General features: G+C 40.3%; 1 protein-coding gene across 1 annotated transcript; it reads right to left on the bottom strand.

Annotated features, from left to right (window-relative positions):
* Positions 1–4,158: 4,158 nt before the first annotated feature.
* mrpl55 (mitochondrial ribosomal protein L55) lies at positions 4,159–11,605 on the bottom strand. Its single transcript, XM_084307411.1, has 3 exons — positions 11,526–11,605; positions 5,437–5,692; positions 4,159–4,547 (listed from the first exon to the last, which is right to left on the bottom strand). Exons 1-3 carry the CDS (start codon positions 11,552–11,554, stop codon positions 4,398–4,400), a joined length of 435 nt encoding a protein of 144 aa, XP_084163537.1. The 5' UTR covers positions 11,555–11,605; the 3' UTR covers positions 4,159–4,397.
* Positions 11,606–11,610: the final 5 nt, after the last annotated feature.

The following is an 11,610-nucleotide window of genomic DNA, read 5'->3' as shown; positions in this document are numbered from 1 at the left end:
CACTATATCTATATCTGTACATATCACCTGTACATTGTATATTGTTGTTGCACTTTACTGTTACATTTGCACTCTATAGTTGGATGCCAAACTTATTTATGTTGTGCTGTACTTGTGCTGCATAATGACAATCTAATCTAATCTAATCTAATCTAATCTAATCTAATCTAATCTAATCTAATCTAATGTAGTTATTGTCAATAGCCTATAGTCCAAACAACCGCATGCTAAATGTTATGATGAATTGAAAATGGGGGACCCTGATGTAAACAAGACTGTCTTTCCCTGGTCTGCATCCCCTCAACAATTGTGTGTATTGAGCCGTACTGTATTGTACCCATTCTGCAATCTGTTCATAAAGTTTTCAATCAATCAATCAATCAATCAATCAATCAATCAATCAATCAATCAATCAATCAATCAATCAATCAATCAATCCTGTTAAAAGAATGGATTATCGTTTTAGGAAAACGGATGCCAGTCAAATAGAGCAATTCTCACAATGTGGCCAGGATATGAAACGATTTCTCAGTAGAATATAGATCATTTCTATTCGATTATGTAGCAGCCTATTCGCCTATCACTGAATACATTGCCTTGGTGGTGAATCACACTGTACCAGTCTCCACCTCGTTTCACTCCACCAGTGAAACATTGCATCACTTTGTAATTACAGCCTACAGTCATTAGCCTACGTCCTAAAAACCCATGTTGATGCATGTGTCCGAGCTATAATACAAATGTGGATTCACTAATATAGTGACGTCATTCTCAAATCTGGTGATTTATATTCACCATGCATGCAGCTCTGAAGAATTGGTTTAGACCTCTGCGGTTGTATCTCTATATGAATTTAAAATGGGGGACCCTGATGTAAACAAGACGAAAGTCTTTCTCTGGTCTGTATTCCCTTATTGTGTATTGAGCTGTACTGTACTCTACCCATTCTGCAATCTGTTAAATAAAGTTTTCATTCATTCATTCATTCATTCGATTACAAAGGACAGCTTCGCACCCATCACTGAAAATCCCTGCAAAAAGAGGCAGACACAGAAAGTGCAAAAACACTAAGAGTTTTAGACCCACTCTCATCAGGACTGTGGGAAATCTGAAAATCCGCCCAAAAGGAAAATAAATATATATATAAGCAAATTTCATTGGATTTATTTTATTCATTCCAAATATTTATTTGTATCCATAATTCAGTTGAATGTTTTTATTTTATTAGATACATTTTAGATACTGTATAGGTCTATATATTTTGTGTTTTGAGCCTTGCATTGTAACCTTTAAACATTAATGTTATTATAGAACAGAATATGATACCACAAAATAGAATACAATACAATATTTCCTCTGTTCAACTGTTTTCAAAGAGAGTAAATGGTGTTTTCCTGCCCCCGTGTGGCTTCGTCTGCGGCCTACACTGTTGTAGAAATCAACTCACTTAAGTGTGTGTGTGTGTGTGTGTGTGTGTGTGTGTGTGTGTGTGTGTGTGTGTGTGTGTGTGTGTGTGTGTGTGTGTGTGTGTGTGTGTGTGCGTGTGTGTGTGCGTGTGTGTGTGTGTGTGTGTGTGTGTGTGTGTGTGACTGTGTGTGTGTGTGTGTGTGTGTGTGTACACAATCTCAACCCATTATGTTTCAAACTCAGTAGGAGCTACTGTTAACTTCACCTATATTTAAGTAATAAGGAAGGACCGCACAGTTACACATCGAGTTTAAGGACAAATCCACCCTAAAACATAATTTACTGTTGCGCTGTTCCAATAACCTTGGACAGTTCGGGTCAATAATAATATCTATAACAATTTGTCTCCATAAACTTGAAATGGGAGCATCAAGGATTTGTGACGCCGCCAAGTGACATGTGATGGAGTTGGTCCGTGTTGACAATGAATCATGTGACCGACTTTGTGGGCTCTTCATTTTTTAGTGTATCAGAATTGGTTGTATTTAAATTGAGTGCTTACTACAGCTCTGAACCGGAATGCACCCATATATAGAATAATAATTAATAACCATAGGTACACACAATTGTTAAGGGGATGCAGACCAGAGAAAGACTTTCGTCTTGTTTACATCAGGGTCCCCCATTTTCAATTCATCAGGACATTTATGACATACAGATAGACAGATAAACAGTGTTACATCCAGATATTTATGACATACCAGATATACAAATAATATATAGTAGAGACAGAGTTTCTAAAAGAGAGTATATACATTTGAGGGGGAAGAAAATGTACATTGGAGGGGGGGGGGGGGGTTGGACATTTACAGGGGCCAGTTTTGAATTGCAGCCTCCCGTAGGTGCTTTGAAGGTGGGTAGGGATTCACATTCCTTTACAGCTGTGGGTAGGGCGTTCCACATTGATGTGGCATAATTACGAAACATGTTTAGTCCCTTGTTTGAGCCGAATCTGGGTTGGACATGATTGTGGCACTCCCTCTGGTGTTGTATTCACTGACCTTTGGGAAGTACCTCGACATGTACATGGGTACCTGAGTGGTGTAGTGTATCTTGTAGACCAGGCCCATTGCAAGTTGCTGTACTCTGTCGTCTACTCTAAGCCATCCTAGGTTGTCAAAGTGGGCAGGGGTGAGGTGGGTTCTAGGAGTAAGGCCAAGCAGTAGTCTGACCTGAATGAGTGCTCCTGCCAGAGTCTTCAGGGTATTCTTGTTTACCAGAGAGGAGATCCGGTACAAGAATCTAGTTTGTTGGTTGCACTGCTCTGTTGTTCTATAAAGAATTGAACTTTGTAAAGAAACTCAAAGTGTTAAGAGCGATGCACTGCTCTGTTGTTCTATAAAGTGTTAAGAGCGATGCACTGCTCTGTTGATTATTGTATTATAAATGAGGGCTATTTTATTGCACTGCAGTACTGCATCATTTTACTGTCTATTCTATTTGACTAACTATTTTATTGCACTATTTTACTCTGTCTATTCTATTTTAGTCTTTTTATTACAGTCTATTTTAAAACTGAATCAAACCGTAAACAAACTCTATTGGGATGTTATATCCTAATGTGAACAACTGTGATTTGCCTCACCTTGTCCACTTTGCTGCTATCTATTTTATGCTCTGTCTTATATGTCTGCACTTTATGCATTGCTCATTTTATGCCTGTCTTTTGTACGGCTGTGAAGCACTTTGAGCTGCGGTTTTTGTATGAAAGGTGCTATACAAATAAAGTGTATTATTATTATTATCGTTCAATTATATCAGTTGATTAATGTTATTTTATTTGGATAAATAACAACATGGACATGCTGTACTGTATGTCTACTGAGAATAATGGATCATCGCTCGATTTCTTTAGAGGATTTAATTAATGGTTAAGTTCAGAATTTTGGTCCCTGTTTTCCAACCTATTAATCATGTAGTCAATCTGTAGAGTTCAGCAGCACAATCTTTCTTCATACTGGATACCTGCAGCTCTGACTAGTTACAAAATCAATGTAAATGAAACGGGGCTAAATATATGCTCTGATGAAGTGAGTATACAGTATACACATAAGGTGCAGAAGAGTAGGAGAAGGAGAGTACATGGAGATGTCACTGATGTCTTATCGTGCAGCTTAGCATAATGAATGGAAGCGGACATGACCCGTTAGCCTAGGCTTTGTCCAACGAACCTCTCCCGAAGGCTAACCGGTCATGTCCACTTCCATTCATTGTGCTAAGCTAGGCTAACCTGAAAGACAAGATAGCATTCTACTGAACGCACAGAGAGGAAACTGGTATCCATCTTCTTGTCTCTCTCTGGAGAAGACAGTAAGCTAATTTCCCTAAATGTTGGCGTGTTCCTTTAAGGAGAAAATCACATCCAGGTTCCTAGAAAGAGCAGTTTGTTGTATTTGTCTTAGTAATGCATTGAGGTTTTATATACTGTCATAGGTGACTGGTATCAGGTTAGCTCTAGGTCTTTTTTGTAATTGTGTATTTGTTTAATTATTATTATATTATAAAAAAAATAAAAAATAAGTCCCAATACATTCTTGTGGTATCCTTGACACTAAGAACGCAGGTCGTTTATTTATTCTTGTATTACTCTTGCTTTTTTAATGTCAAATAAACTAAAATGGGGGGGGGGGGGGGGGGGGATATTTATAGAGGAACAAAGAACTCTCACAAACAGTCTTGCCCAACTTGCCATTAAAACATATTTATTGAGAACAATGTTTCAGTACAAGGACCTTTGTCAGGTTATCTTACAAGACAAGTGACACTTTTCCATATACAACGGTTCACCCAATATGGATGTAAGCCGAGAGTCCGCACTTTAACATTATATTCATTGTTCCATTTCAAATCCAATGTGCAACAACAAAACGTTCACTGGACTCAGACTTACAGACCGTGCACTCTACATACAAGATCCTATGGACATCGTCTTATTTCTTCTTCCAGAACTGGCTGTAGTCATCAGCCTTAAAGTCATCTTCATAGTGGTCGCTTCTCTCCGCCATGGTCTTCTTCACAACCTTCTTCTTCTGCCGCGCTCGGCGCTCCTCCTCAGACAAGGTGGACAGATCCACCGGCATCTTGAGAGGGAGGGAGGGAGGGAGGGAGAGGGAGGGAGGGAGAGGGAGAGGGAGAGAGAGAGGGAGAGAGAGGGAGGGGCACGTCAACATCAGCATTATGTTTGCATTCACAGAGCCAGGACTGCATAATGTTTTCCACTCAAAGTAATCCTAGTGAAATAGAGACACTATTTAGAGATAGAGATACAGCAGAACAGAGCGGGGGATGAGAGCAGAGTAGAACAATCATTATCTGAAATGAAAAAAAAAATGGAAAAAAAAGATTGAACCCTAACTAACCTTACTGTCATGCACTTGTCCTAATAAACTAACCTACACTGTAGCACTCAACACTTTGATGAACATTGTTACTCAGCTGATAGAGTTGTGCCCTTCCTGATGACTTGTCGTACAGAACTTGTAAGTCTCTTTGGATAAAAGCGTTTCAGCTAAATGACTAAATGTAAATGTAGAACAGAACAGAGATGAGCAGTAGGGTTGGGCACCGAGAACCGGTTCTAATAGGAACCGGTTACTAACTTCCGGTTCTGGAACCGGAAGTAACATGCTTGCATTTCGATTCTTACAAAAAAAATTTACTTTGTTAATTAATACCCTAGTTACCAAATTAAACTGTATCAAGTCAACTGACAATGTGAATAGTATGACATTTTTTTAAGATTTTTCAAAAAAATATAAAAATCTCCTGCGAAATAAGCTGTGACCAGTTTTGACCTGCACCTCAAAGAATCGGAATCGAGAATCGTTTAGAACAAGGAATCGAAATGGAGATTCGGAATCGGAACCGGAATCGTTCAAATCCAAACGACGCCCATAACCCTAATGAGCACAGAATACCAGACATTACAATACAGTAGAGCAGAACAGCGCCGGTGCCGGTACTACTAACCATGAGCATCCGCCTGGGTTCCCTGTATCTGATGTTGACCGTAGAGCCGTCCGGCCTGACCAGTAAGACGGGATAGAGTCTCTCGTATTTCTGTCTGCTGCAGCGAACGACGGACGTCTTGTTGGACCCGAGCAGAGGCACGTGCGTGTGGACCGCGGAGGCGGGGACCAGGAGGACGGGGCGCCTCGGCGGGCCCAGGGGCCGAGGCGTGTGTGTGGCCGCCGGGGACAGACCGGAGAGGGGTCCGCGGAAACACCTGGAAGTAAAAACACATTTAAAAACACAGTGAGTCACGGCTTAAACAGTTACACAGACAAATATCACATGTCCATTTAACCCTTTCACTACCAAAGGGTTAACCCTTTCACTGCCACACGACAAAGGGTTAACCCTTTCACAACCACACTACAGAAGGTTAACCGTCTGTAGTGTGGTAGTGAAAGGTTAACCGTCTGTAGAGTGTTAGTGAAAGGGTTAAACACACAGTTTTAAAACAAACACGCACACATCACTCCATTTTAAATAGACACAGACAAATTGTGGAGAACATATCAAATGTTGTGTAAAGATTCTGCTGGGTTTAGTCTTATTGAAATTAAATCACCGTTAGGCTGATTGATTTATTGATTGATTGAAAACTTTATTAACAGATTGCAGAATGGGTACAATACAGTACGGCTCAATACACTCGATGGAAGGGATTTTAATCGGGTTGAGAATGAGAGGGGAGGTGTAAACCTTTTGATAATCTGTTCAATAGGAAAACATTAGCGCCTAATAATAACCATGTAAGCGCTTGAGTCGATCGTTTCTCTCTCTGGTTGGAAATTAATATATTCTTTCTTTTAAGCTCCTTGATGTCGTGAACTGAAGTGACATGATCATGGAGTTTCCTGGGAAATTCCAAAACGAAAAGTTTTTCCGTGGCCGTCTTTATCGGAAGCTTAGCGTTAGCTAAAAGGATCGTTGAATTCCTTGATTGTCAGTCCGTGTAGTGTAGTGGATGTCCAACTTCTTCTTCTATCACGTTATCCAAATGAACATGTAAAAAATAGTCAGTTTGACCATTTATCGTTTTCTCTCTGACTTGGACACGGACCATGGTGGAAAGCCTACCTTTTCGCTCTAGAGCAGGGGTCAGCAACCTTTTTGACATGGAGTGCCTGTTTGAAATATAGTTGTAACTAGTGTGCCTCAACAATATTCCATGCATCGAAATTATTTTTCTCATAATCAGGTATTTTTAATGAAAATTTTTACATTATTACATCATTATTGTTATTGTTATTATTAACAATATTATTATGATGGTTGTATCAACCCTAAATCTGAGTTGGTGGGGGGGGGGGGGGGGGGGGGTGCAATGCAGACAAACAGCTGCATACAGTGTGACCATTTCACTCACATTTGCCCATTCATTTTTGGACACATCACACACCATCAGTGTGTGTACTGTACGTGTGCTGTCATAGCTCCACCTACAGGCCTAATGGAGAACACCAGGATGTGAATGGAGGGTGAATGTGAGGTATATCGTGTAAATACGTTTTGATTGATCGCAAGACTACACTGTAAAAAAAAAAATTATAATAAGTTACCAGAACTGAAAAATATTGAGTTCAGTTACTGTGCATTAAGGTTTTCAGTTTTCAATCCATAATAAGTTAACATAAAAATAAGTACACAACCACATTATTTCAACCTAATAAAACTAGAGATGTTCCGATACCATTTTTTCCTTTCCGATCCGATACCTAAGCTTTGGGTATCGGCCAATACCGATACTGATCCGATACCAGTGCATACATTAAAAAAAATTTAAATTTAAAAATAATTATATAGATTATATATATTTATTTTTTATTTTTTTTTATATACAGCTACTGTTTTATATATACTGTTTTTTAGTAATAACTAGAAAGTAATGGTATTTATTCAACAACAGGTGATTGTATAGATTTGTATTAGTATCATTAATCAATGAGTGGGGCTGCAGCACTGCAGATATACCCTATACCCGGACATTATTAGTTGCTGCACTTGCTACCAGAAGGCTCCGGTTCAGTTAGTAGTAGAGGCTCTGTTGTGATTTTTGCACAATAAATATTCAACATTCTCTTTTGAGACTCCGCCTCAGACTCTTATCATTTGGCACTAAAAGCTAAACATTGTCACCGATATGGCTGTCCGCAACATGTCATTAATTGTGTACGCGAGGTGGTTCAGTGACGACGCTAACATGAGCTGGGTTAGCTAGCATGAGCTACCGGCAGATGGAAAGACTAACGTTACTGGTGAAAATGTGATTTACGTTGGAATACTACTTTGCCAACTTGCTGTACTTTGCTTGCAGGTCTGCAGCCATTATTGCTGGATTATGAATAGCCCCAACTTTAGCCAAGGTAACGTTATGGCTAAACCTTTAACGTTAGTTACCGCTAGCTTTCGGTTAGCTGTTCAATGCTAATAACACCACCAAGCGAACCCATCTGAGCTCCCCGTCAACACCGCTCTGTCGGGAGGATGGCATTTAACACTTTGGCTGCCATGGGTTAAATTAATGATATACCATAGATTGCCAGCGCTATTTGTCTATGGAGAACGTCCCCTTCTTTGCAGGGCTATAACTTTTTAAATTCTATTGCTACATTGCCATTATTAGGGCCCATTCAAAGTCCTATATGTATTGTTCATTGTGTAGCAACGTTAAACTTTTTCATTCACATATTCATAGTAAAGTATGGTCTAATGTATAAGTATGTTTTCATCTCTTTCTGCAACTTTCTCCAGAACGTGATATATAGCCCCAAATGCATTATATTGATGATGAAATACAGTTTGATGGCAATCAGCGCGATATAAAAATTCCAACTAGACGTACTTCTAGAAGTTACTACACGTCATCTGATGTTGACCGGATGGGCGAGGGGCGTTTATAATTCCGTGGGCAGCGTTATACCAATCATCTAATGTGGGTCAAATGTTGATAAAAGCAGTTAGTATCGAAGATGGTAACGTTACACGCTGAAACTCACCCCAGTCTCCGCGCGCCGTTGGGCGATCATCGTCGAGTAGAAATTTTATCATTATGGGATATATTATTACCCGGTCCATCTCCAGCTTGTATAATGGTATATACGTCCAAATCATGTTGTTTATCGAGTTATTGGCAATCGATCGCTATGTAGAGTGACGAGCTAGAGTGCCGGAACCTATCCCGAGTGGCCGGAAGCAATAGGGCCGACCAGCAAAACCTCTACTGCGCTTCCTGTTAAGCAGTTGCGCCGATCGGCCACCAGATGGCGCTCCTGAACCGCCAGAGAGCTCAGTGGGTCCTGCTGGTGAATCTCAGGCCAGCGGAGGGGGAATATGAATCCGATTCCAGATTTTTGAAATATTGATATAAGGACGCTGTACAGCGTCCCCCGGCAACTTTAGCATCGCCAGCAAAGACGTTGTAAATCGTTTTTAGGCAGTCAAAGTGTTAAGGAAGTATCTGCTGTTAAAATGACAAACAGCATTGACACTTTAATTCACGGTCGGTTAAACACACGTTTGTTTTATAATGCTCACTCAACAGACCGCAGTGTTGTTGATAAATTACGTGGTATCGGAGCGCAGCATTAGAGGGTACTCGCCGATACCGATACCAGCATTTTAGGCAGTATCGGCGGCATTTCCGATACTGGTATCGGAACAACTCTAAATAAAACTATGTTTATTGTCATTGTTTTAAAAACACAAGTTGACTTGGTAATACTCACATTTTGAGTAAAAAAATGGCTTTTAACATGTGCAATGTTCAATGAAATAGAGAAATAAATAATAAAATGTGTTGATTAATCCCACTGGTCACAATGGTGACCGTAATAATGTTTGTTATAAGGCTCTGCAAATGTTACTGAATGATGTAGCAATGCATTTCCAGCTAAATTGAAATAATAAACAAATAAAGGGTCTCAATTAAATATGTGGTAGTAAAAAGAACCTGTGGGAGGATTTCAACAAGATAAATGCGACAACAGTGCCAAATATTTCACTATAATATTTAAAAGCAAATTTTTTAAATTTTTTTTAATGCTGCCCCCTGTGCCTATGAAAATGTCCCCGCGTGCCTATGCAGGCACGCGTGCCTAGGGTTGCCTACCCCTGCTCTAGAGGATCATTTGAGTTACTTTGCTGTTGTGTTGTGTGTCTGAGGTGTACTTATGTTCTCTGTCTGTCCGTCTGCCTGGTTCCCTGTCTCCATTGTCCTGTCTATTTATTCTTTTTTCCCCCCGGTCTGCGCCCCGGAAAATTGGCTGGGGGGGTGCATTATAAATGAATACAGTTTCTTCCCCCTCGAATGTATATATATATTTTTTATATAATATCTTTCTCTTAAACAGTACTGTATATTTGTATGTCGTGTATGTCATAAATGTCATGATGAATTGAAAATGGGGGACACTGGTGTAAACAAGACGAAAGTCTTTCTCTGGTCTGCATCCCCTTAACAATTGTTTGTATTGAGCCGTACTGTATTGTACCCATTCTGCAATCTGTTAATAAAGTTTTCAAACAATCAATCAAAACACACAATTGTTAAGGGGATGCAGACCAGAGAAAGACTTTCGTCTTGTTTACATCACGGACCCCCATTTTCAATTCATCATAACATTATTATTATAATTTTTTTAATCCTCTCTTTCTCTGATTTTTCTGTTTTCGCCCGTTCCAATTTAGTCGTTGTGCCAATTCCCCCCCTCCCCTACCTGGTTGTTGTGCGCATGTTCTCCTACTGGTCGGTACAAGGGAACCCTGAAGTCATCCGCACGCTTCCTCCGACACATGTGGAGACAGCCAGTGGCTCTCTTTTCACCTGGCAGCGAGGACGCTCATTGGTGAAGTGTAGCGCGTGGGAGGTCACGCTGCCTTCCTCAAGTCCTGCCTCCGCTGAGCAAGCGCCCAGACCTGACCTGTAGGCGTCGCTGTCCACAACGCCAGATTACCACCCACGACTTGCCCTCCCCCTAACTCAGCCAAACAGGTTAGTATAGCGATCAGCCCAAGCCTCAAGCAATGCTGACTCCGGGAGTCGAGACCGCAGCCTCTTGCATTGGTGACGAGCGCAATCTCAGCTACGCCACCTGACCGCACCATCATAACATTTATGACATACCGATATACAGTACTGTTACATCCAGACATTTATGACATTTTAAGTAGCACTGTAACGATCTCAGTGAATTCTGAATCCATTTTATGTACATGTTACATTCAATACAGATTATCCTTCTCTCGTTTTCTTTCATAGGTCTGCATTTTTTTCTCTCTCTCCCAGTTGAACTGGTTGGTATGGCTATTGCTATTCATATCATTAAATGACAATCGTGGCGAATGAGCTGCATGGCATTTGCATGGAGCCAAACCAAGATGTATATAGCCTGTATAATAATATAATCTAAACTAATCGTGAGTGACTTCAAAATCTAAATTCGTATGAAATGTATTCAGAATTTCTTACCACTAGCCCTAATGATGTTGTGTGTGATCGGTCATTTCGAGACCGTTCTCAGCACAACCCAAGCCCCCCTCCTACCTACCTCCTCCAATGTACAGTTTCTTCGTCAAATGTATATACTCTCTTTTTTATACTCTTCTTGTATCACAAACAGTACTGCATTTGTAAATCTGGTATGTCATAAATGTCTAGATGTAGCAGTACTGTCTGTCATATGATGAATTGAAAATGGGGGACCCTGATGTAAACAAGACGAAAGCCTTTCTCTGGTCTGCATCCCCTTAACAATTGAGCTGTACTGTATTGTACCCATTCTGCAATCTGTTAATAAAATGTTTAATCAATCAATTCAATCAATCCTCTATGTATCTGTCCTCCTCCTAAGCATCACCGTCGCAGATTTCCTCCCAAAATTAAAATAATGAAAACCCTTAGGCATGACGTTTGCATAGATAGCTGAAGAGAGAAACGTTATTATCAACTGAATGCCATCTTCGATGATCATTTTATTTTTTAAATCACATTTACACTGAGAGCAGCAGCCTCTCTTCACTTTGCAAAAAGCAGCTTCAGAAAGTGAACTTACCTGATCAACCTAACACTAACCAAGGACATTGTCGGCGCTGCTCTCTCTCCTCTTGCCTTGTTCAGAGTGGGTCGCTCACGACTGA

The sequence above is a fragment of the Notolepis coatsorum genome, assembly GCF_963971535.1.
Source record: "Notolepis coatsorum genome assembly, chromosome: 2".
In the NCBI taxonomy this organism is placed as follows: domain Eukaryota; kingdom Metazoa; phylum Chordata; class Actinopteri; order Aulopiformes; family Paralepididae; genus Notolepis; species Notolepis coatsorum.
The sequence above is the reverse complement of the archived record's forward strand: the minus strand, read 5'-3'. Positions and strand labels throughout refer to the sequence as shown.